This window comes from Osmia bicornis, chromosome 13 (genome assembly GCF_907164935.1).
Source record: "Osmia bicornis bicornis chromosome 13, iOsmBic2.1, whole genome shotgun sequence".
Classification (NCBI taxonomy): Eukaryota; Metazoa; Arthropoda; class Insecta; order Hymenoptera; family Megachilidae; genus Osmia; species Osmia bicornis.
This window is the reverse complement of record NC_060228.1, coordinates 2329231-2356337: the sequence shown is the minus strand read 5'-3', so window position 1 is coordinate 2356337 and position 27107 is coordinate 2329231. Positions and strand designations below refer to the sequence as shown.

The 27107-nt window shown below is 43.6% G+C and overlaps 1 protein-coding gene across 1 annotated transcript in view; it reads right to left on the bottom strand.

Moving 5' to 3' along the window:
• Window positions 1-26847, bottom strand: part of LOC114871767 (homeobox protein aristaless-like) — a 62056-nt gene extending 35209 nt beyond the window's left edge. Inside the window, exon 1 of the mRNA XM_029178093.2 lies at window positions 25461-26847. Coding sequence (XP_029033926.2) covers window positions 25461-25617 — 157 coding nt within the window. The 5' untranslated portion in view covers window positions 25618-26847. The remainder of the gene's footprint in view (window positions 1-25460) is intronic.
• Between the last annotated feature and the right edge of the window lie 260 nt (window positions 26848-27107).

Genomic DNA, 27107 nt, shown 5'->3' with positions numbered 1-27107 from the left:
CGCATTCGTTCACCAGAGTCGACGGAAAACATGGACGGACGCGGTCGTACGGAAAAATCGGGTCCGAACGAAAGAGCACATCAGACTCGTAGCGACTGGGGTGCAAATAGAAAAAAGGAAAGCGTAAAAATGATAAAGGATCGACGCGCACCAGAGAAAACTTTGGTCTAGAGAGAGGCGTACGCTGCGGCTGCGCGAACCGGTGTGTGGGGCCGTTTCATCGCTCGGTTAGCCTGGATGGAAGAGACGGCAAGGTGACTACCCCCACTGTTTCCCCAGCACTTTCGAATGGTTCGTGCTGGTTACCCGTCCACCTTGCCGTGGATCGTTGGGTGAACCGGTCGTTTTGAAACGGCCGCCTTCGATTCGCGACCCGCCTCGACTGTTCTCGCTCGACCAACCAGGGACGAGCGTAGCGGCGCCAATCGACGCTCTACCATGGCTACGCCTTCCCCTTGTCTCTTCCTCCGTTTCTTCATCCTGGTACACCTAGACTCTTCTCTCACCTGCTTCTCCAGCCCTGAGAGTCTTGAGCTTGTTCGGGTACCATTTCAGATGGATAGAGAGGGGAGAGACACGATGTTTGAGAGCAAGTTAAAATGGCAACCGGACACTTTCCTTCTGATCCTGATCGTGGTTAATAGATGGACGTTCGATGATAAAAAATGATAAGAAAAGGGGATCAGTCTAGTACTGTCTGGAGAAAGGTTTATATAAGGAGATAGATCGAATCGGATGGATCGTTTTCGTTACGACAGGGAAATTAGCAAACGGATCGTGTCGAAGATTTCGTTTAGATCTCGATTCTAGGGCTCGGTTAAAACGCACGACATCCGGAATCTTACAATTAGTGGCGCGATATCGATGACGGGGCGAAACGAGTTGCTTCGAAAAGATCATTGACCGTTCTTGTCTCGATAATTACGAGTACCCCATGCGGCGAGCTTATCTTCAGTTTCACGTAGCTCCTCCTCCTCGATCGAGACCAGGGTCCGCTATCCTTTCGTGGCTCCGTGTATCTGATCTCGATGATCGATTGCTGCTACCGACTCTCGAAATTACATACGGTTTAACCACGGCTACAAATAATTATCCCCCGAGCTACTTTCGTTCCTCCTGGCGGTTCACGTGATCCGTCCAACGTTTGAACGTTATTGAACGCGTTATCGCTCAATCTTACCGGTTACAAACGATAAATTATCGCAGTTGTTTGGTAAAGCAAAGGCGGAAATTAAGATTCGGATCAGCTGGACCTTAAGAGCAAGGATCTCTCTCGAGTTCGATGATATTTTAATTAAGCGATTCGCTATAGCAATCTCATCGATTCCTTTCTGAAGCGAAGTTCCCGCGTTATAAGGTAACGGGTCAACCCTTTCTCTAAGTCTATAATAGATTTGATTAAACGATTAAGAGTGGCAAAGTTTCGTATTATGCGAAGAGGGAGAAAGCTTGTATGTATCAGAAAGAGTGTCAGTTCGTACGAGGAGAAGAAGAAGAAACAGAGTCTCACGGGTATCGTGTCGGCGTCCACGGCCACGATCCATCGACCATTGTGATCTTGTTTTCACGGTGTTGTTTCTTGCCGTGTCTGGGTACACAATGACTGAAAGGAAACGATTGCGTCACGATGATGTCATTAGCAAGGACCACGCCCCCTACGGCGCTACCCCATTACGCCGAATCATCGGCCGGATGAGTTCTCCAGGTTGCCACAGCCGGAGCTTCATCGTCATCGCTTCTTTCCTCTTCTACTCGTATACGCCCGACGATCCTCTCCGGAGGTGTAAGAAAGTCCGAAGTTAATTCGAACTCGAAGACCTCCGAGCAAGTACGCGTGGGTGCCCAGGGTATCGTGACTGGTTAATTAAATATAAGAGTTTTTTGCGAAGCAAGCAGGCGGGTTGTTTAAATGACTCGACTTTACTCGAACTTTTTCCTACGGAATACTTTCCTCGAGTTACCGCGGAAAAACGCGTGTTTTCGAGTTTCATGCTTGGCTCAATTAGCGACGCTTTTTCTTATTTATCACCAAGTTGCAATCACCGTGTCGAATAAACAGTAGACTTAGGTACTTGAAAATTTTTCCTACCGTCGACCGTCTCCCCTTGTGAACACCAATGTCTGTCGCATAATTTCAAATTAACGCTTAATGATATTGTTGCCACTGCATTATTCACAACCCTCTATAAACAGATTCCACCGCGGCGTATTGCACTGTCATTGTCCGGAGGGGGATCGAATTCTGATATAGATATCGTGAAGCTACCAATGGAGAAAGCTACGGTACCCGTAAGCGGAATAATAAAGAAAAAAGAAAAACGAAAGGAAAGAAGTTAGTAGCGAAAGAAGAAGCCGAGAATGACGTAGAAAATGAAAGAAAAAGCGGATCATTGATCAGATCGGACGATCGATAAAGGATCCGACTAACAGTCATTAAGTCGACCATTGTGAGGTAGCAACACCCGTTTGATTGGTTAATCTACACCTTGGTCGTTCTTGAAAGGCCGTCGACAAACTACAAAAGCCTTTGAATCTCGATGTTAGTTGTTCCAGAGCGCAACCAATGACTTGCTGCAACGACCTGCTATCGAAAATAACCGGATCCTTTGAATTTACCCTGCCCCCACTCCCCCGAAATTCCGTCGCTTATTTACTATCGAATCATCCCGTATCTTTGCCGACTAGAAAATCCACTCTTCCGTGTTTTGTCTTAGCGAAAGTGGACTTTTTACTCGGTACGCTTGCCAGAACGAAAGGGAAATGGTTTTAACTTGTACCTTCCCGTCGACAGATACCATCTACCCTAACGTTTTTCACTTGTTCGTAATTGTTTCTTAATCTTAAAAGATGGGCCACGTAGATTTACGACTTCGGAAAAGTATTTATTTAAACACCAATGGAAGGAAACAGTACTCTTAAAGGCAGCGCGTCTCTCCTCTCACTGAATTATCGAATAATTTTCTTTTCTTCGTCTTCTCGAACGCGATCTCGTTTTATTCCCGTCCGAGAATAGCTGGCTGATTTATTTCGAATCGACGAGCCAGCGAAGAAGTTGCGGTCGTGTTTCGGCGAAAAAATCGACGAGGAATCGGTGCGAACTAGCACGATCGATGCAGAGCCGAGGATCTCGTTAAGCGATCGAAGGAAGTGCTCTGCGGTTTGCCAAAGAACGCGGCTCGAGCCTGTTTGTTTAACAGGAAGAAGAATCGCGCACAGCTGCACCTCTTCTCGAGCTTTTCTTTTATTTTTTAATTTCGTATTGGTATTTCAGCAAGAATAGCCCCGAGACAAATCAACTATACAGGGTGTTAAAAAATACGCTGAAGACCTCTATATCGCTGGATAGATCACGAAAAATCGAAGCGAAAAGTTCTGTAGCATTTTTCGATGGGATCAGTAGTTTAGCCACATTTCGTTGTTGAAAATTGAAAAGTTTGACCAATCAGCGCGCAGCTTGAGTGGCAAGACGCTCGGCGCAGGCGCAGAGGAGGCTAGCCCCCTACTCCGCGAGTCTTGCCACTAAAGCTGCGCGCTGATTGGTCAATTTTTCAATTTTCAACAACGAAATGTGGCTAAACTACTGATCCCATCGAAAAATGCTACAGAACTTTTCGCTTCGATTTTTCATGATCTATCCAGCGGTGTAGAGGTTCTCAGGATATTTTTTAACACCCTGTATATCGAGTTAATCTCGTTACTCTTGTTTTCGTCTTGAATTGAACGTTGCAATATTCCCTGATATTTCTAAAAATAATAGCGCCGGGATGCAAATATTTACATTGGACGAGACTGGTGTCCCATCCTGTGTAACAGCAAATTAGACTCGTTAAAGATAAAAAGCGACGACGAGGTGGGAAGGTAGCAGGGCATTGGAAGTGTCGATAGCGGTCAAAGTGGTGGTCGATTGTCAAATTATCGATAATATCGCTAAACCAACAACAAGTCGTTGTCCGCGTGAAGGAAGAAAACGATCGGGCGAGCAAAACCGCAAGGCAGAGATTACGTAGAACGATGGCGCGGGTTCGCGGCAAGAAAACAGAATTGAACGCGCTCCTTTGAACTTTCATTGGCCTAACAGCCCTCTGTAGTACCTACCTGTATGATTCCGTTTGCATGCACAACCAATCCACCGTTTAAGAGTATCGTTGCACGGTTCAAAGCCGCGAGATAATGCCACGGCCAGAAGATAGAACTGTCGGCCTGTGGTCAAACCGTTTCTACAGGCGCGAGATGCGATTACGATCTTTCGATTCCCGATGATCGTTGCCATCTTACCATTGGCTACGATAACGTAGCGAATTGTCGAATGGAAATGCAAATTGATGGGCGTGTATCGTATCTCGCGGATAATAAGGATACCTTGCCAGGCTAACAGGGCAGAACACACGAGGTGTTATAAAACTTTTCGTATTTTCATTTCTTTTTCGCCTAACGTAATTCATTCTTTAGTAACGAGACTTGACAAGTCCTTTCCTTCTTTGTTCTCTCTCTTCCCATTTAACAAGCTATCAGCTTGCAAACCGAATTAATTTCAACGTTCGATTCTACGAATCAACCGAGCTGGTAACAGGTGACTGGCTGGCACGCATATACCACGATCAATGTTTTCCAGTAAAGAGAAACCCTTTTCCACTCTATCCAATCGTACCTTATAGACTTTAAAAATAATTCAAAGAACCATAATATTATGGAATCTCACAGAAAATTTCGATTCGTGGTCCTCCGTGTTCTAAAGAAACGATTGTGATTGCTAAGAGTCTAAGGGTGCTAAATCGCGTGTTCGTATTTTTATGATTTTCAAACTTGAAACGTATCAGAGTTACCCGGAAGGGGTTGGAAAGAATTTTCTTTTTCTGAAACGAAGCGACGGATCGAGGAGTGGAATTGAAACGGTGAAGAACTAGGACGGCCGCGAAAAAAATGCCAGATCGTTCGAAGGATAATTTAGTTGAAAAGAATCTTGATTGCGATCTAATTTAACAGAGGGGAAGAGAGAGGTGTAGGGGGCGGAGAAAAGGTAGAGTATCGGTATGGTTCTTAAACAAACACGGAGGTTCTATATGTCGGATCCTTTGGGGTCTGAACGTGTATCGTGTACGTGTACCGGTTCGAAGACGAGCCGATAGTGACTATGCGAATTCGCTTGGCGTCAGTCCGACTCCTAGCAATTTCACGGCAGGTTAACCGCCACCACGATGGGACAGTGTTTTATTCGTCTGATAGAAGCCAGATTGCTCTCGATGCGTGTCTCATTGTCGATCGATCAGTGGCTATGCTTATCCCGACTTTTTAATAAGTTTAACTTCTCGTCTGTTTTCAAATATTCACGACTAACCCTTTTGCGGTCTGGGAAATTCTAAGAAACGTTTGTCCTCTCGGTGATCCTTGATCTTTATTTTCCATCAAATTGATCGCTGATAAAACGAAGCGCGATTGGATTTTCACCGCGGGTAGGGAACGAGGATAAGAGGGCGCTAAACCTCGTGCGCTTGCTCGTTTCGCGTCGCGAAACAGCCCGAGCGTTATCTGCGCCATACCGACGATATACCTATTGCCGGACGATAACGCTAATTATATTTTACGGCGCGATAATCATGCAAAGGCATTTTGTGCGCTCGAAGCGCTTTCGGCGATAGAAAATATTCTCGTTTCGGTTACGTCGTTCCCGTTTCGTAAGCTGATAAATAATTTACAAGCTGATAAATAATCGCTCTTACAATTCAACTACATAATTTTTAGTTAACGTTACCCTATTTGTAATGTTAAGTATGCTGAAGGATAGCGTGATAAACGAGCACGCGGTTACGATAAGAGATCGCGGACTGCGAAAAAGAGAAATCAAAATGAGAGGAAAAGGAAAGGGATATCGAGATGACGGGTTGATTTTGTTCCTCGAACCGCGTCTAATTCCCCAATTTGAATTTGCACGCGCATGCGCTCGAAATCAGTCAGATTCCCCTGCAATCAAACGGAAATCGAGGGCCGGAACGTTCGATCGCGTTCCGGCCGTGATCCCTCGCTCGTTCGCTCCTAACCGAGGGACGATCATTTACCGAAGACGCATATATAAGTCGTACAACTCTGTAGACAAAAATAATCAAGTGTGATTGCTCGTAATGACGGGGCTAAGCTGTCCAGCTTAACAAATGATAGTCCTACGAGCTGAGGGAACGAGAAAAGTAGGAATAAAAGGGTGGACAGAGAAGATGGGGAGTTAAGGTCTGCCGGGGTATAACCAACCCGGGGCCAGATCGGTAATCGATCCGATCCCGCATGGAAAACGCCGCGGCCGTTTCTTATTAATAGGCAGACTCGCTTCCTTCTCTCGTCCTTTATTCGCTCGTCGAAAATTTACGGATCCGTTTCGGATCCGATCGGGTTAGATCCCTCTGCACGTTAAATCTGTTAAAGTCATCAACTTGCGCCAATTGTTATCGAAATTCAACCTCGATAAACATCCTCTCGCCCGTTATTCTATTCGGACAAATTACTTTCTTTCTTCGCGGTAATCAGCTCTTACCGGATGAACAGCGTTCGGATAATCGTCGTTTCCGTTAGAATGCCGTCCGGGTAATCGGTTTCGCTCGCCGGTTTTTCTTTCCCGAGGAATTATGGAATAGGTTGATCGAAAATGTTCTAAACGCGTGGAAAGAGGCGAGTTCCTCTGACAGACGAATCGTTCGTTGGTGGCGTTAAAAAGCAAAGAGAGAAGGAACTGGGAAGGAAGGAAAGAGAGGAGAGGATAAAACTGGAGGAGTAACAGGCGGCTACCGTCCTCGGGAGTCTTAATGAAGGAGAACAGAGGGCGTGCTCGGGTGCACCGGCCAGTAAGCAATGTATCCAAACCTGTAATTATGTAGCTTGCTATACATCTCATCCATAACGGTTATTAACAGGAACCTGACGTCTCTTGTTGCTTCCTCCGCCCCTCTCTCCCCATTTCTTTACTCTATCACTCTCTTCTCACGTTCCAGACTGGGTCGAACATTTTTTTAACCGTTCTACTTCGTTAACTATGCGACACATTTATATCGATTCGTGTTAAAAATTGTTATTTATCTTCCTGTCGATCGTGTCCGTCTTTCGACTGGAAATTTACTGGTTTCGATGCTTACAATGATGGATGAGGAACTTATCTGTTACTCGTTTTGCTCGAAGATACAACCCGTTCTTTTTTCAATTTTCCTGTAATGCTCGCGTGGATTATATCAGGGACGATAATATCAAGAATAAACGTTCAGGATGATTTATACGATACACACGGCACATCCGAACGCGTAAAATATGAACGAGCAAGGTTAAATAAATTTCCAAACATTAACGACATCCCTCTCGCACCTCCACGTCGCAAAAGTAACAAAGGATGTTGCGTTATCGAGCAGCCGGTGGTCACAAAGGGCACGCCGTAACCTTCTCCTTCGGTAATGATCGTTTATAGCCAATCAGGATAGCGTGTAAGTTCAGTTACGAGCAGACCGTGTCAATCTGTAACAAGGAGGCTAGAAGATTGCTGGATTGGAAGGTTGTATCTATCTGTAAAATACGATCCATCGGGTATGGAAGCAATTAATTCGCGCGCCTTTCTTCCGCGAGAAGAAACCTTGCTTTTCGATGCCCAGGGAATATTACACGTTGCATGATCTATGGTGCAGGATTCAGTCCAACTTTTTCCTGCTACTATTATACTTTGAAAAAATCAGATTAGCTGTAGCGAAACTAAATATCCTCGATATTATGCCTACGCGCCAGTGATTATGTTTGATAATACGGCGAGAAAATGGATAGATAGTAAGCATAGAAAAGGGGATTTAATCTTCGGCTTTAGCTAATTTTTCGCGTTTCCTAGCGACCACACAGCCATCCGTTCGCGTACAGAATGACGACGAGGTTGGATCGTTAGTGAGAAGACAGGTCGGCGGTTCTTTGTCTACCTTCGAACACTACGTCTGCTCCGGCCCTCTTTTTATATGGTGAAATTAGTTGGCCGCGGTTTCCGGTCTCTGATTCCTGTTCCCTGTGTTTTCCTCTTCTTCGTCGTTCGTCCTCGTCGTTAACCGTGGGGCCAAAGGACGATTTGCGACTTTCAGGGAGGTCAGCGAAACCCTTGGTAAATCGGTCTCGCATCATGAAAATCTCTAGCCAACCACGTTTTGTAAATTAACGTTGAAAGAACAGCGTTAGCCGGTCTGACACGTTCGGTATTGCAAGAAATTTTTTTAAGTAAACTTTGTCATCGTCATCGGTGAAATTTTTTAACGCTGAAGGGTCGACAGGAGAGACCGGGTATGGTTGTCACATTTTTTTATTTTTATTTTTTATTTTTATAGTTTAATATAAACTAGGTACTGCTATGTTTATAAAAGAAATTAGTTTTATGAATATTATCAATAAGATTGTGAATTAATTCACATTATCTTTAGTAATTATTGGTTGTCACACATATAAATAACCAAATTTATTAAGAAAAAATCAATTCAGTTGAAAAAGTAACAATTTTATTATTAATGTTATCACATACTTTATAAAAATCTTTTGTATTTAAAGTTCCATTCTGAAATTCGAACACAAAATAATAATGAAACTAAGAAACTATACAGTCCTGAAATTAAACTTACAATTAAAAATATTAAAAAAAAAAAATTAAAACTGTAACTCTTTGTATTGATTATGAATCCTAAACAATATTAAATATAAAATTAAATTTTAAAATATTTATAATAAAATTAAGTATTCTAAATCATTAGAAATAAATTAAAAGTAGTTGTAGCAAACTTATCAATTATTGCAGATACTAAGAAACTAAATCGAAACTAAGAAACCAATACACTTACCTAACGGAAAAGATATTGCAATAATTTACTTCAAGTGTATAAAAATTAACGATCTACTTGTCTTGATACTAATCTACAGCGAACTGAACGATCACGAGGGGGAGGCAACAATATGCCCACGCGTTGCCGTGGGTTATCAGTCGTTTCTATTGTTTAATTTCATTTTTATAACAATTGCGACAACCAACCCGCGTGACAACCATACCCGGTCTCCCCTGCAGCGAGGGGGTAGTGGCTCGTTATTACGGAACAAAGTATGGAGAGACGACAAAGGTCAGCGGGAAAGAGGATAAATGCATTTTTTCTTTTCTTGGAGCTTTATTGCTGGCCGTAGTCGCAGTCGGCGCAAAAAACAGGCAGTTACCTAATGAGCGGCAATTGAGTGGCGACCAATTACAGGAGGGGCCGGTCCAGCGCATAAAATGCAACCGTCCAATGAGCACTGTTCAGCATCTCTGCCCTTTCCTTCTCCTTTCGTTCCGTCTGCTCGCTTTGCCTGCCTTTTATTTGCTCTTTCATTTTCTGCACTGTTCGCGATCGTTCCCTTGCGCTTCGTTCGATCGCGAAGACTGAAAAGTAGCCTTCCGAGGTTATTTTCGAAAAAGAAAATTGCACCTACATTTTTTCCTCGTCTTCGAAGCAAAAGCCCCGGAAAAATGCGTGCGAGCTAGAAAGGTCCATGACTCGTTCGGTCGAGCACCGAAGCAGAGAGAAAGCGATACCGGAAATTGGTGTACGTCACGAAATCGAAGGCTCGTGTTGTAACATGGTCGAACGAATCGACGAGGTGGTGGTACGACGACTACGGAAATAACAAGCACACGCCTCTCTTGGTTTCGTGAATTTTACCTGTCCGCCCGATCACCGCGAACGATAAAGTCAACGTTGATTTACCCCGCCTCGACGTTAATCGAATCGTTTTTCGGCACGAAAAAAGGCTATCAACCGATCCGTTGCGTTATTGGATTACAATTATAATATTCGTCACCGAATTATCGATCAAGGACAGTCTTTTCAACGTCAACATCGCCATTCGAACAGCAATTTTCGTCGAGTCTCATTAAAGAGCCCCCTAGATCCCCCATCGAAGCGACGAAGCGATAAATCTTGTTCGATATTTAATCGATCTTCCTTAAAAAGGTGCCGATGGGTTTGAAAAAGGTAAAGAAAAGACCGGGTTGGATAATAGCGTGAATTTTTCGGGCGAGTTACCAGAGTTTGATGGCTGTTTCGTCAGAGATAGGTGTCCCTTGATCTCGTGTAGACGAAGCCGAACGTTGTTGAAAGAAGACCGGGGTCTTTCATGGACGTGGAGGAACAAAAGTGAAGACATTAACGCGACCAGTGACGTTGATTCGACACGCCGACAAAACACTTCGGTATATAGAATGTGTTGAGAAGAAAGCGTGACGCCCAGGCCTATTTATTTTTCTCTCTTCTTTATTCTTCGCTGCAGGAATGTTTCGATCTCGCGGACCAACGTATCGAGAAATTATTTAGAGTCTTAAAATTCGTGCAAAAGTTTAATTTTCTTGGAAAGTTAACAAATTTCTCCAATTAACCGACCGACGACAGCTCGCAACATCCACTTTCCTTTCTTCTTCTTTCTCCTCGCCGTTCGTTTGCCGCGAAATCGAAGAAAATTGTGAACAGGAATATTTGCGAATAAAGGCGAAGCAGAATGAAATCGCGTAACAAACTATTTAACGACGGCTTCTTTAGAAAACCGTTGATCGAAACGAGGCATCCGATTCGCGTTGATGCGCAGGTTAACGGATTGTTAATGACAGACAGTATATTCGTCGATACGTTCGAGAAAACATATGGCTCGCGTTCACGGCCCAGGCGACCATTAGAGGAAAGGTAATAATATTTAATTGCATTTTACGACATCCCTGTTTTGCTGTTAATTGTAATTGCCATCGAAGATGGCCGCGCGGGTTAGCATACAGTGTTGCCACGATAAGCTGATCTTCGTTGCACTGTCACGCGAAATGGCGATGCCTTATCCGTCTTTTACTCCTTCCCTTTTTTCCCTCGTTCGTTCATATATTTCTTTTTTTTTGCGAGCAACAACGTTAAACACGTACGCCCGTAAACGTCAACCGGCATGATTTTACACCGTACACGTGAAATCTCCTCTTTGTACCGCAACGTTGCGCTAATCAAGTCACCCCGCTATAAATTAGCCACACGTCCACGCGATTTTACAGCGCGCGCAGATCTTAACCGCGACTTTTTCCACATTCGATGCTATTGCATCGTCCAAACGCGCTTATATCCGTGCTTGTGCTTCATCGCGCAAGCAATATCGCATAAACTCGCTGAATTATCCGCGTTTGGATAGTTAGGTGCACGAGCGCTAGCGAGAAAGTTGGTACCGCGGATCCCTCTGTCGGCGAGTGGGAGAAGTACCACCCGGTTTCGGCCGATAGGTTTTTAGTTGCGATCCAGATTGAATCTAACTAGTCAAGAACACGGTGACTCAGTCGCCCTGCTTTCACTTCGCGAGGAAAGGCCGCATTTGTGGAAACATTGTGACTCACGTGAAAACGCGCAGTCATTCGACGAGAGGTTTGGTTTTCGCGTGTGTAACATTAGTCGCCGTGAAACGATCGATGGTTACGCCAATGGTTGTTCGCGTGCGTTCGCCCTCTCTGCTCGAGCCACGCCAATGTGATATATGCTAATTGCAATTACACCGCGTGTACGCTATCGCCGACTGCTCGGTGCTCGTTGCTCGGTGTTCGGTGCTTGGTGCACCGCGTGACGGGCCACGGAGTTCCGCCAACTTTACGCTAACTTACTAAACTCAAATTTAACGGGATCTCATTTGCCTCCACTTGTTCGACCGCCCTCTGCACCCGCTTTATACCCCGAACCAACCGACCGGCCACGAATTGAATTATACCGCCTTTCCGAGACACGTTATCTTCGCGTGGTCGCCACGATTCTTCCGTGATTCTACTTTTACTCCATCCGAGGCTAACTCGAAAGGATCGAGAACGCTTTTTCGAACGATTGAAATCGATTTATCACGCGAGGATTCGATTTGAATGAAACGCGAAAAACGAACGAGAATCCAACCTTTCAAATTTTACCACTCGCGGACGGTTTATCTCTGATCTTAGACGAGTCGACGATCGACCACGATGAAGATGTTATGATGATCACGCGAAATCTTCGACGACACGGGCTTTTTGTATAAAACATTCGTAATTGCTGTAACCGGGACGATTAAATTTATTCGCTCGCTGCTAGTCATTACCGGGTCCCGCTATCGTGCGCAACCATCGACATTTTTACGCGAGACTTTCGTGACACGGTCGCATTAGAAAAACACACAATGGGATCGTACCAAGCGGCATTATATTCGCGTTAAATGAAATGAAATAAAGCACGCGACCCGATTAGCCCAGATACGGAAGCTGCTTTGATTTACCTTCGCCGATAGCGTTTAGCGAATTGACTTCCGTGAAAAGCTTCACTTTCTGTCCAAAGTCAACTTGACTAACGATATTACAGGAACTGATAATTATCCTGCACGATATTTCCTCGTATCGGCGCATTTACTTCGGTAATTCATAAATGGCGGTGCAATTAGAAAAAAGGAATCGGTAAATTAACTTTCAGTCTTTCTTTCTTTGTATTAAGAAATCTGAATGTCGTCAAGCTAGGATCGAAACGTTCCGCGCAATTAGCTAAGATGTTCGCAAGGAAGGTATCGAATGCGATAGATTGAATTAACGTAACGAGCAAAGTCGCTGATCGCGCCTTGATAATAGCCATTAGGAGGTTATTATAAACCCGCTTTAAGGGAATAGGCCACCTTGAATGACCGCAATTCATATGTAAGTTTGTGATTCTTTTCCTAAAAAATGGTAAACGCAATGGAAATTCTGTTTGAAAGAGTTTGTTTTACACAAACTCTCAATAACTATCGGTCCGATTTAATTCAAATTTTGAGAAAATCTTCTTTATATATTACTCTATAAAAGTACATACGGATTTTCCAATAAGTCGAATAGTTTTTTTATTATAGCCATTTTCGTTCAAAATTTCTCGGTTGAAAATTAAACTGTTTCTTCAAATGCTCACCATTTTTACAAAAATGTGTATTTTGAAATTTCCGTATGTATTTCTGTAGTTTTTAGTATGCAGATAATGACAGTCTATAGTTTATTGTTCTAGGACAAACGATATTCGAGATCCCCACAACGCCGATGAAATCGGTGTCCTAAGTCCAACATGTTGTAATAAAAATATAAAAAAAGAAATTGCTTTTTACTCTTGAACACGTGTGAAACAAATGAATTGTTTTACATATTGATTTTACATATGAATTTCGGCCGTCCAAGGTGGCCTATTTTCTTAATACGTGAATTTTAGCAAATTTCATAAGACTTTTGAATAGTGATCCGCTCAATATTCATACAGTTACAAATCATACCATTTAGTTCGAGAATGTCACCGCGGGACATGTTTATTCGATTTTAACGATGTATTAACAACTCTATGCACATTGGAAATTTCAATTTCCAGACTTTTTAAACAACGCGGCTCAATTCAACCGAATTGATAAACACGCACGCTTAATAAATTCCGACAAATTTGACACGGTTTATCGTGTCAAGGCGTGCGCCCTGCTTTTTCATTCCATAGAAACAGAGTTAATCGAGTGGTCGAGTTTTCAACCGGTCACAGTATACGATCGATCCATTTTTCATCGATTTTAGGCACCGCTGTCGCTCGTTTTATGCCTCTACGATGCTCGTTGCCTCGTGTCCCGAGCAGTTTAATTAACTCGTTCTCCCGGAGAAAATAGATACGAAAGCGTTCGACTTATATTAGCCGCTGAAGCGATCCCGTGTAATAAACTTAACTGAAAAAGAAGCGATTAACGAGTCTGGATCATAAATACATTAGTATTTACGCGACGATTCGGGAAATATGGTCCAGTCTCGCTGGAAAAAAGGAGAACAAATAAGACCGCTTGAAAAAGGGACAGAAAGAAAATCACCGCTCATTCCGTCGTACAATATGTGAATTATATATGCACTCGTAAAACTTGTAATATTTTTCCTAATTGCTCGTCGTTCCCTCTTTGGATCGCGCGTTTCGTAATTATCAGCCGGGCTGCGGTAATTAGGCGACACTTTGATTTTCCTGGGTACGTTCCTATTTACACGCCCTCGTACGTGCTTTTACAAGATGTTTCAAGATAAGTGTCTCATGAAACAACACTTAAACTGTTGATTTGATATAAAAAAAGAGTTTTAAAAAATAGCAACAAATTTTCTGCTTTCGATAAAGAATCTAACGGTGTACAAATTTCACTTTTACATTATTTTTTAACCCCCTGACATACAATGTCGTTTGGGAAACGTCATTTATTTCATATGCCACTGTAGACTTTGACGTCTTGCAAATGTTTCATACTTTACAGAACTACTAATTTATTATTTTCTAATGTTACTTAATTATTGTCCATTAACACCTTGAGTCGCAGTGAAAATGGGCACTTCTTACGAGACGTATTAAAGCTCTAATTATCAAGAATAGGAATAATTAATTTTCAAATTTCAGATGTCAAGCTTTTAATTTGGTACCTTACATTATTAGTATAATAACAATACTATTGAAAATAATATTTTTCTATCGTTTTCTTTTAATTATTAGAGTGCGTGTAATTTGCGATGCCGGTCACCGGTGACCCCGAATGCAAATTTCAAAATAAAATCTTCTGTTTCTAAGCTCGCACATAACTGTTCAATTGAGCCAAATTAAATAGTATTTTTCGGACCCATCAAATTCCGTTTTATTCATATGTCAAGGGGTTAATTGTCTCGTTTCGAATAACAAAGAGATCTCGTATCGTGAAACACCATGTATACCCACACACGCATGACTCGTACGCATCGTGCTCCACCCATTCACTGAGTTACCACATTTTATCTACGCCTTTCGTTAATCGAAACGCCGGGTACTTTATGGCCTTTTACTTTATCTGTAGCTTCGGGGAAACACGTGTAACCGTGGCTGCAGCTCGCTTTTACGATACCATGCCACTGTTCACGGTTAAACTCGTATAACGCGTCGTCGTCTCTTTAATCATAACGAAAATACTGCTCTATTCCGTGATTATTAGACTGTTAGAATAATGATCGTGGAATGTTCGAGCAGACGAATAAGCTTCTTACATCGTAGAATCTTTATTGCCAGTCGTTACGTATATCAAATGAATTTTCCTAGAGTAATGCTTACTCGTTCCACTCATTGTTTCAGCTTTTTACTCCGTCTAAAACGTTCGTGTTTTTCCATTTCCTTTTCATCTCCTTGTCTACTCGTTTCCAATCGTGGCCTGTTTTTCATTGCGCAGTCAGAAAGAGAGAATCTGACCCGAATACGAGAAAATTCGCGTGGCAAGTATGGAGCGGTGGCAATCGCGATAATTATCGTGCCGATCGGAAAGAAAAAGTAGCGAGCTCGGTCCGCGTCGCGGCGTCTGCGGGCCGGGATCGAACGGTATGCGAGCTCGTAACGCGTAAGAATGGAATTCTGAAATATTTATTCGATGCTCGACCGATCGGTCGTGTAATTGCTCGTAATTGATCGGTTCGATCGGTTTCTCGTTGCTTCTCGGTCGTATCGTTCGTTAAACCCGAAATTGTGAACAGCGTGTCACGTATCCGGGGCCGAGAAAAAAGCAGGCGTTTCGCGTTGCTACCGAATAAAGTTCTCATTTTTACCGAACCGTGTGGCCGAACCGATTTATCGACGCTGAAGTCGAATGAAATTCGAACGATCCTCGAGCAATTATTACCCTTTCCCTTTAATACTTTGTAATAATTCAAATTTATCGTACATCCACGTGAATTTTCGATCGATCATTTTTCAATGACCACCCAAACACTCGTTAAGAGCATGATTGGTCTCGAAACGCATAAAACGAGCTATAAAAATTGTCTAGCCTTTCTTTCGTTAAATGCATGAAATACGCGCGAGTAACTAATGAAACGTTCCGAAGCTCGGACGATAATTAACCGTTTTATTGGAGGATACGGAGTTACTCGGGTATTCGGGTAATAACACAGACTAATCAACGCGAGACGCATCTCTCTGGCTGTTCCCAGTTATTGATAATTAGTTTGCGTTTGTCTTGTTTGCGTGTACCCTTGTAATCGTATCTATCCTGGTACAGGTAACGCTTATTCGTACGATTTTTCAGAACCTACCATTTCCCTATAACAAGAATCTTTCCAAATTGAAAAGTCTTTACCATTTTGCGCTACGCGTCTTCCGGGATACTTTAGTGAAACCATGGGTGAACGAACTGAAACAACGCGGAGAATGTCGAGTTGAAAACAACGGCAAAAGTTGTTTCACCATTTCTTCCCGGTCCATCGATGCAAAATTAATCATGCAAGCTAAGTTCTGAGAATCCATTAAGCACCGTGGCAGGGACACAACCGTATTAACCGGCTTCCACGATATCGTCATTAGGAATCTTAATATACGGGCCAAAGAACCGGGGTGATCCATGATTCTCGTCAACCGCGATTGTCCGCTAAAATGAGTATAAATCAAACCTTTCGTCCAGCGGCCAAAGTGCCGTAATGGCCTGGCGAGAGCGATTCGCGCAGGTAAACGACCCCGTCGTTTGTTTTACAATGCGTTCGTTTCTCGCATTGGATTAACATCTTAGAGATATCGTCGGCTAGTCTTCGACAGTCAATCAGGATGATTACTTAATCCTGAATTTCACTTCGCCGTATAACTTTGTTAGGTATTCAAAAATGTTAATCGTTCGCTATTGGTTATCTATTAATTTAGTATCTCGACGAATAACGCGGCGAGCTGACCGGGCACGAATTTAAGCGAACCGTGTTTCGCTTAATCCGATACACAGGATTCCGTAGTCGCGAAGAGAAATCGAAGCTCGTTTTATCTGGTAGGCTGTCGGTGAGTCGTCTAGACGGCCGACAGAAAAATTCTTCAAGGAAATGCTCGCGTTCGGGTCGATTTACGAGCAGCGCCAACTTTTAGTGGACCATCGCGTAAGTGGACCTTCGAAAGGTCTAATCGTAAGTGCCTCTTCATTGCTGGTGCGTGCACCCGTCTGGCAGATAGCGGAATACCTTGGTAGAAAAAAAAAAAGAAAAAGAAAACAGGAAAGGGAAAGGGAAAGAAAGGGTGGCTGCTCTTAACCGATCAGGACCGTACTAGCTAATGGCTTCGCCAGGCCACGTGACTTTTCAACGTTTTAACGCGGGTATATCGGTGATCGCGAGCTGACAAACATACTTTTGTTCGATGATCCATCGAATTTTAAGCATCCCTTTGATAGGAGAAAGGACTCGTCACTGGTGATAAGTAGATTGAATTGCTTGGCGATTCGTCAGCAGAGGGATCCGTGTTATCGGGGCACGAATAGCGGGACAGCTTCGTGGTGGGCCAGCTATCTTAACCGAATTTATGGAAAACACTTTGCTCGCTGGCCACTGTCGCCAGGAATGCTTGTCCTGTGCCACCGACGAACGATCGGCATTCCAAGCATCCTCTCCGACCCTTAGCCCCCTACGCGTCCGAATCGACGATCGTGTTAAACTCGTGTTTCTTAATGGATTCTAAATCCCAGACTCTGCAGATGAATCTGAAGACGGAGAGAAGCGATTTCCAAGTCACCCGTGCGTCGCCGACCTTCCGGACGAATTCTTGGTATTAACAGGGGTGCATGCCACGAAGAGTATCTCGAAACAGAGAGAGTGATTTCTAAATCACGGAAAGGTATCGAGGAAAAGTCGTTCACCGGAAAACACCTGGTTACCGGCGCCTCGCGTCTCCTTCCTCCCCATCGAAATAATTTCATTCTTGAGCGATCGTTCGTCCAAGGCGAACCCTTTTCTGGCCCATTGTTTGTCGCGTTGGCTGACGGGGAAACGGCCGGTCGTGGAAGGACGCCGCGATGAATGCTTCGTTCGTGGCGCGGAACTAATGACGAGCACGACGGTGACGAGCAACGGCAAAGAACTGTTAGCCGAGAACACAGATTGGCAGAGCGACCAAGAGAACCGGAGATCGTATAAAACGAGTGGCAACGTCTTGCTACGCTGCCTTCCGACCGGACAACAACACCTGCAACGTTTCTCTATTCTACGCGATTAACCATTTAGCTACGTGTGCCGTATACAGGCTGTCTCAAAACAAATGCACACCGTGCAAGTTTTCTTCTCTTATTGTGAGGAGAAATTGGAAAGGAATGTTTCCGAATGGCCTCCCCAAAATTGAGAACTCAGGTTTGGTATATAATCTAAATTGGTGACAAGAAACCGATTAAAGTTGGTTTCAGAACTGAATGTCTTACCGTTTTTGAGATATCGTGGTAACAAATTTTGGTACAATATTGGGTCTACGCATGCGCCATTCGATATTGCGCATACACGGAACCTAACTTAACCTAACCTTACCACGGTATCTCGAAAAAGGTAAGACATCCAGTTCTGAAACCAACTTTAATCGGTTTCTTGTAGTTAATCTAAGTTATATACCGAACCTGAGTTCTCAATTTTGGAGGGACTATTCGGAAACACAACCATTGAAAAGTCCTTTATATCACTTTGCGATCCAGGGCTTCATTTTCAAAGTAGCCTTCAACCACCTGGAAGAACATACATTCACCCTCCGTTAAGTATAATGTTTCTTCCCGAAGACGTAGCTGAAGGGTTAATTTTTGATTAAAATCACCGAAGCTCGTTCGAAATGATCGCGTCAAGAGTCTGAGCGTTTCATGCGCAATCAGATACCGGATGAATTAACCAAGCACTCGGACAACATGTGTCAGCAACATTGTCCGTACGTTATCGTGATCGCGGTAACGACCACTTTGCCTTCTTAAGACCATAAATTAGTCCATTTCTTTAGCTCAATTTATCTACGCGGTAAAGCGAGTCTAATGGGTTGACGAGTCGAAGAAGTTGTCGCCTAGGCGCTGAATACGCTTCGAGCAAGATCCTCCCGGAACTTTTTCACTTTGGCAAAGGAGGAAAGAAAATTTCGTTGTCGAAAAAAATGCAAACATTGCCGTTCGACCGGATGAGAGGAGATTGAATCGAAGGAAAGAAACGATTCAAAGGAGCCACGAGCGCATCCGATATTTCAGTCGCAAAACAGGTGAAAGAAGCGTAATCTCTTCGGTCTGCCGAAGCGTGTCGGCGTACAGCAAAAAGATCTTGCCAGAAAATCGATCGGCACACGCTTTCCGCGGGCTTCTTTATCGCGATGACTGTGACAGTAAAAATAGGCCTCCCTTAAAAAGACGGCATTGATCCTCTAATCCGATGCTTTAATTTGCTCTTCGAATTGCTAAGTTAAACAAGCGGCTTGGTTAAGTGAATGTTAAGGACATCGAGGATTAATTTTTCAATGTAATGCTGTAACACGGATAGTCTTACAAGAAACATTAATTCTTATAGCTATGATAAAACAGGTAATGTTTAATTAGAAACGCGCGACGCATAATCGACGGTTGCAGTATCGTGAAAGGTATTATCATATTTTGAAAACGACACTTTTCGTGGTATCTTTACAGAGGATCGTGTCGTTCTACGGGTATTTTTAGACCGTCTGTAATTACGGGTGTAATTTCACCGGTCATTAAGGCACGCACCTGCCGATAATCTAAGCAATCTCGTCCCACAACGAGATCTGATAAGAATATTGCTGTAACTTGTATTATATGCTTTCATTGTAGCAACTTGGTGCGGGCAATGTCGACTCGCAGCAAGGTATCAAGAGTAAGCTGTTTAATTCCTTGTCGTATTTCATTAAGGCAGATATCGTAATTTATTATTTCCGCGCGTGACGCTAAGTTATGCAAAATACATAGAAAAATAAACTAACTGGTATCTCGAGCAATTTTACGGAGCCTTCGAGAATCATTTAGCGTATATCTAAAAATATACTGTTAATTGAAGCAAAAACAAGTAATGTTGTTTTCTATTCCTGACCTATTCTTTAACGAGAGTTTAATATTAATGTGACAGAACTGATAATAGAAAGACTTTACAGCTAAAGGAAAAATACGATTTGCCTACTTTTTAATTTTCTTCCTTTTTCTTCTCGTTTTCTCTGCCGATGCATTCTGCGAGCCGGAGAACAAGCTAACGAGGTGAACACTCTACGTTTGATATTTACTCGGGACCCGCCTTGGGTCTCGTTTTATTGAGTCGTATATCAAAACTGGGGTGGTTGAAAAAGCGAGGAGAGGGAAAGCGCCGGCGTTTCTGAATCTCGGTTGACGAGATTCCTTCGTCTCGGAATTTAACGCGAGCTACCCTTGCATTTCGAATTTGCAGAAAGAGCGCGTGAGAAATTGGAGCGATTCGCAAGAGAATCCTATTGTTTAATTGGCGTTAGCCCGAGGACACGTTATCCCTCGAATGCAAGCGATAGATTGAAACGTTTAGAAGGCCGGGTCGAAGGAGAAACGAGTACGGTTCCTGTACACGTTCGCCTCTGCGTGTGGGTTTTCTATAGCCGTGGCCCACATTCCAATAAATAACGAAACAAAGGAGCTGGATATCTAACCCTGGGCCCATCTGGTTTCGACCTGCCGCCATATTTACATCCGATAACGAGCCGCCGGCAGATATTTACATTTTTAATAGCATAAACCCACAGAGCTGACGGGGCCCTTTCGAATAATATTTTCCCTTCGCTCTCAGCCGACCGTCGCCATCGTGAACGACCCCGCCGTGGACGCCATTTATTAGCCCTAATTGATCGAAAGGGGTTGCATACACCGTACCACCTTTCCTCGTCTTTCTTTTCTCTTCTCTCGCACGCATACATGCGTAAACGCCCTGAGAAGAATCGTTTCTCATTGGAGAAAAGAAGAAGAGGATAATCGGTCGGATCGAGGGGTGAAATCGTACCCTCTCGTTTACCGCACGACACATGACGCCGGTGTTCGGGGAACAATTAACCCCGTCGGGTTAACAGGTGATCCTTATAAATCGAAAAAAATTGTGTACAGTAACGAAGCAAGCGGCTAAGAGAATCCTCGTGGGATCGGGGACGTTGCAAATGGCACCGTCCTAGGTTCGTCGATAATAACGGCAACGCATCGCGAAGCAAAACGGTTACCGCGTATTCTTGCGTGACGCGTTATTAGCCGATTGGCTCATTAATCGCTCCGTCGGTTCGAGACAGCCCTCTTCCGAATCCTCTCACCCCTCTCGAACCGACCGCCACTCTTTGAGCATCCATTTCGATAGCGGGTAATTGCTAATCGCTAATTGCAAGCTCAAACACTCCATCCAATTAACCCTCCCGCCAACTACGACTCCGACGCCCTTGTTTCGCTAGCTTCGTTTCACTCGCAACCGGTCCCTTCATCCCCTCTGTTTCACTCTCGATTTCACCCAGCCTTCGACCTAAACTTGCCCTCCTTCCTCGTAAATTACCGACATTTCCATCACGTACCTCGTCCTTCTGTTCGTTTCGATTCTTCTTTTTAAATAGTATAAAATCGATCGCGCTGTTATTATGCCATATTGGGTATCGAAGATACGTGATTATTTAATTCATGGTGAATTAAAAAATTTTTCAAATACCGCGGACCAGTTATGGTTCGCGCGGCGCGTCGCGTCCTAAGCGGGCGTCGAAGTCTCCGCAGCCTCGGAATTGGCTCGGTCAAAGGAAAAACTCTCTTCCTTCAAATGAAACGACGCCATTAATTCCGAGCACAGGCGGATGCTGTGCTCACGAAGGGATTAATTGAACGAGTTGGTCTGTGAACGCGAACCTGAACGCTATGTTCATCCATTCTCCGAACGTGGCCCATTAAAGCGCATTACTCGGCTAATACTCGATTGTAAAATAGAACGAACAGAAAAAGAATACACGGAGGAGGGAGGAGCTTATCCATCTTACTCGATAGTAAAACGGTACGAGCAAAAAGAAACAGGAATTTACAGTCTGTAATGCAAGAACGTGTATGCCGCATATCGAAAGAAAATTACACGATGGAAAGAATTTTTGCATACGTATAACTTTGCAAAAATGCCGTTTGATAAAAATCGTATAATTTACTCTTAAAGAAGTCACAAGAATAGACCTGTTTTTAGCCTTTCTAAGTGTACACGCCCCGTTAATCAACATAAACGAAATCGACTGTTGAAAATTAGCCGAAAATGGTGGCCGGCCACGCGTCGAAAACTCACGACGATCAAACTTGAGAGTCGGAGAGGAGGAACGAATTTCTCGGAAAGCGATAGGGTAAAACTGGCCCTGGGTGAAATATGCCCGAGGCTCGCGAGCAGGATAAAGCTCTGCTAATTGGTGGTCGAGGACGAGTGGCGAGCGCCTACACTAGCATCGGTTCGCGAGTCGCGTAATTCCGGCTAATTTATTTGATTGCACCAGCATGCCCGACTCTGCTTCGCCGTAATAAGACTTGCCCTCGCCCCTTTTACGCTCCTTCTCCTCCTCTTCATTCTCCTTCTCCTCTTCTGCACGGCCTCCTGCCAGCGGCACTACGAAAAAGAAATCGACGAATTCGTCTCCGCCCCCTTCGACTTTTCTTCCCCTTTCGTCAATCGTACGATTTCTAATCGTTCTCAGTTTTATTATTATTATTTTATTTTTTTCGTCAAAGAGTATCACGGCCTCGTTAATTCGACAAAGGTTTGGTACATTTACCGGTTCACGGTGGTCGATGGAAGCGGAGATTCTCGAGGCGTAGCGTGGTAACAGCCCTTAACGAGGCGCAACGGAGAAAGGTTAGGGAGCACCGTGTCTACGCACGCGAACGTCTGTGTAGGTCTGTTAGGTACAGTGTAAGGACTCTTAATAACAATGTCGTTTAGGAGGTTAGTTAGTTAGCGAGGATCGCGGATGCTCGTCGGCTAATAAAACACAATTAGCAGGGGTTCTACCGAGCCGACCAATCACCGGGTTCCACGCTCCTCTATCGTGTACGCACGCGTAAAACTGCAGCACCGGTTATTTATGGCTTTGGCGGCGCGCGAGTTATTCAGAGAAGGGCATTCCTTGCTTTTCGCAATCAACTCGCCCGTTGTTAACACTCGCCACCGTAGTTGTCGTTCCCGACACCGGAAGCTTTCCATCTCCCTACCCTTCGCGACATTTTAAATCTCGGCAAATAGGGAAATGGTTGAAATTAAGGGCTGCTTTGTCAAGACTTTCAGGGTAATCCATGAACGAGCGTCCATCGCCATTTCTTTTTGGAGGGTGGTCGAATTCGACGATAGAAACCACCCTCTATCCGACGACCCTTCTTCGTTCAAGCCAATAGACGCGATGCGTCTCATTGGCGAGAATTTACCCTTCGATTCAACTGCTCTGGAGTAAACACGACGAACTCTTCAAGATGTAAATACACTAGTGGAATTAATTCTGGACACTTTTCGCATTTATTCAAATTATTTAATATATAATCATTTATATTTTATATTCCAATCATTGTTTTCTAATTTTAAAGCGAAGCTTATATAAAAAATCAGGGAAAAGACTATTTACAGTCATACTTTTAATATACAATAATAATTACAATTGCAACACGTCAAGGGAGATAGAAAGAAATTAATATTTCGTTGGATATTCTTTCATGCGACGTTTCGTGTTGCCAGGTGCAGAAACAAAAATAACAGCACACTTTAGATTTTTCTTAATTAAAATTTTCAATCATTTACAAACTAAATCATGTGAAAATATTAAATATAAACATTATAGATCACAATAAAAATATTACATTATCAATTTAGCGTAGCAGAAATATGAAATGAAGAATATTTTTATTCAAAGTGTCCAGAATTAATTCCACCAGTGTAACTTATGAGGAATGTTCACTCATTGTAAATAATAAGAGATACTTACGTTAGAGTTTAAACACTGGTAATTTTATTTTTCGAACATGCTCGCAACTAAGTACGTAAAAAGTAAAGAACGAAAACAAAATAAAGAGTAGATAACGTAAGGTAGTATGTTTCAGATAACGAGCTCGTAATTTCAGAACGATTAGCTAGTACTTTGTTAGTACAATTATTTTACCATCGCTTTGGTAATTGCGTGTCTTCCTTGAGGTTTCCGATTATTTATGCGGTTCCGTTCGGTTCGGTCGAATCGAACAAAATCGAACCGAGTGAGATTAGTCCGCAGTGGATTAGCACCGATCGGTCAGATAGAAACGAAGGTGATCACGCGTATCAATATGCAGGAGGGACGAGCCCGCGTACGTAATTTGTTAATCACCGTGCTATTTTGTTAATTACCCGATAACGAGGTGATACGCTATGCCCGCAGAATGAGATTCCGTTATCGTTCTAGCTCGTTTCGGTTTATCGCCGCCGGCTAAATGGTAATTTGCTATTTATTTTCCGAGAGGAAAGTCTAGTAATGCGAGTTATCGTCGATGGTTGCTCGCCTGTTTTGCATATCGACCAACTAATGTACAATAGAAACTCGGCCGGGTCGCGTTCCAGGTTTTTGCGATCGTCGCGAAATGCAGAATGCTAGAGAAAAATAGTAATACTTGTAGCAAAGTTAGAGATGATTATAATTTTTGAATTTAGTATGAAGAGGATCGAGGACCGCGAACCCGTTGCGAGGATCGCGCAAAGAAAGGCTGCTCGTTTCGCGTTACGTTTAATTGGCAGGATCGGGAACGGGTATTAATTTAGCTTCGATACGTGTCGGCAATAACGACATTGATACACTTTTTGCCGGATCCACGGAGGGGGGCCAGGGAACTAATTTCAACTTAATCGTCGTCTTATCGCAATTTACCGAGCATAAGTGAGCCTTAATTGACTCGATTGCTCTACAAGGACTGGTTGTTCCTTGCCGAAGCAGCCGTGCACAAAAGGCACACGATCGCAAAAAAGTTTGCTCGAACTGGCGTTTCTCGATCGTGGAATGTCGGAACAGGGGCTCGATCTGTTCGTGGAAATCGCGATCGCACGGATCGATTTTTGATGATCCTTCTGATCCGGATCGTCCCGAAGGAGAATCGTTCGGTAACGTTTTATTGTCGTTGATGATAGTGGGACCGATTCAATGATACACTTATTAACACGTTCATTACTATCCTCCTCTAATTGATAATGCAAAAAAATATTGATCCCATTCCGATAAAGGTTAACTCGTTTTAAGAGATCTACCTAATTAATTACTCTACTCGCGATTCTACATAATGATTACTTGTCTCTTTGCAAATGTACTTAATCGTTATCACGTTGATCGATACGATTAATTATATTTGATGAATTGTATCCAATTGTTGGCTGTTATCAGTATATATCTTATTTTTGATAAATTAAGCGATGTAATTAAGTGTTCTCTGCGATTAATACATGTGTCATGTGTTTTGATACGCCTGAAATTAATTAGAAATATATATTTAAACGAGCCGATATAAAAGTATTAGTTCGAAAGCGTGTATTATAGCAAACAGGTATCATCGATGGTATCAAGCAGGATCATTGAACCGCGATAAGAAACTTTGGGAATTTTTACTGTCAATGATATACAAACTGTATACAATTTAAAATTCCAAATTGAAACCCAGCCTTTCGCGGAAACAAAATAGATTGAATGTGATAAACTCACTTTGAGTTCTGTCAGTATCCTCGATCCCAGTCACCGGAAGTTCCGCCTCCTCGACGTCAACCAGACTCCTAATGCTGAAGACACTCTTGGCAACCCTGGTTTTTTGAAGATCACCAACTCCGTCCGTCGCTCTTCTCGGCGTCGTACTAAGATCCATAGTTTTATCGAGCCAGAAACGGATCGAAACGAAAGTAGACGAAGAAGCCAGAGTAGGAAAAACGCGCGTTTTCTCACAGTACGCACTCGAATCGCACCATCCTCTTCATCTTTCGCATCGCGTAGCGCGTAATCAACCAATTGTCCACGAATAATTTGTACCGTTTCTTCATCAACGGTCTAATTTTCAAGCCAAGTCCAACGTGACACGGAATATCGCTCGTTTTCGTGTTCGAAAACGCGTCGTCGAGTTTCTCTGAGGGAACCAAAGTCCGAGTAGCATTTGCCGCACGATCGATACAGTTTCTCGATCTATACCACCACCTCCGACCGATATCTCGGCACGATATTTCCTTATCTGCCGGTCTTTTCAATGAAACTGGCTGTTGTTGCCGCGTCACACCGGAAACCCGATGTTTATCCGCGAAATTATCTCAAGTAACTTTTAATTAAGTTGCGGATCGAATCGTATCGATCGATCAACGCGATTCGTTCGATCGATTCGCTTGTTTCGACTTGCTAGTCGATGTCCTTTCACGGATCTACCGGGCGATGCTCGCGCGTTATCGTTATCAGCGGCACGTATCATTGCAAACTGAACGAACGCGAGGTTTATACTCGTCTGATCGACTAACACCGATCGATACACTCGTCTACGTATCGACCTGTGTCGCGTTACTTGGAAATATCAATGAACTTGTGTTCGAGCCGCGGATAATCCTTCGATGACGGTTTTTCTATTGTTTACTTGCCGAGGTTACTTCACGAGGAATTTACTGGCGTAACGTTGATTCCGTGTCATTGATCAGTCGTTTCTTGCTCGTAGGATCGTTGCAGTGTCTTTGATAAGAGTAATTCGATCGAGTTCAGGAAAGGTATTCAAGATTCTTCACTCGATCGCTGCATCTTCAATTCCTACAATTGATCCATAGTTTCTTAGAAAATCAACAGTGGTTACCTTCCACATTTCAATTTATCATCCTTGTTCACTCGATTATTGCAATCTTCCATTCTAATAGCTGACAGTTCACTTAAACGTCACTTTTCATGGTTCACCGATCGGTACGGTTGTTCGAGTGATACGGCACTGTTCACACGATTGCGATTAATCTGCCGACGTGAGAGTGGAACAGGTGAGAAAGGCGGTACGCGACGACAAGTAGAGAGACGAGAAGCGGACAGCAGCGAGCACACGCGTATCGCGAACTCCTGTTCGGCAATGTTCGCGTTCGAGTTCCCTCCACCTGGAGGAGATCGTGTGGCAAGGTGGGTAACACCTGGTAGAGGGGAAGGTGGAACATCGAGAGACCGCCTTCCTCGAACAAAATGGAGTTTTCTCGAGCTTACAACTCCGCCTATCGCGGTCCACCCACGACGTTTCCACCGCTTCTATCCGCGACGTGGAGAGCGTGGATTCCGCGCGATCGGCAGGCTTCTTCGAACGAGTATCCTCGGACCTGCAGCTGAGATCGCTGTATTTGATAGTCTTAT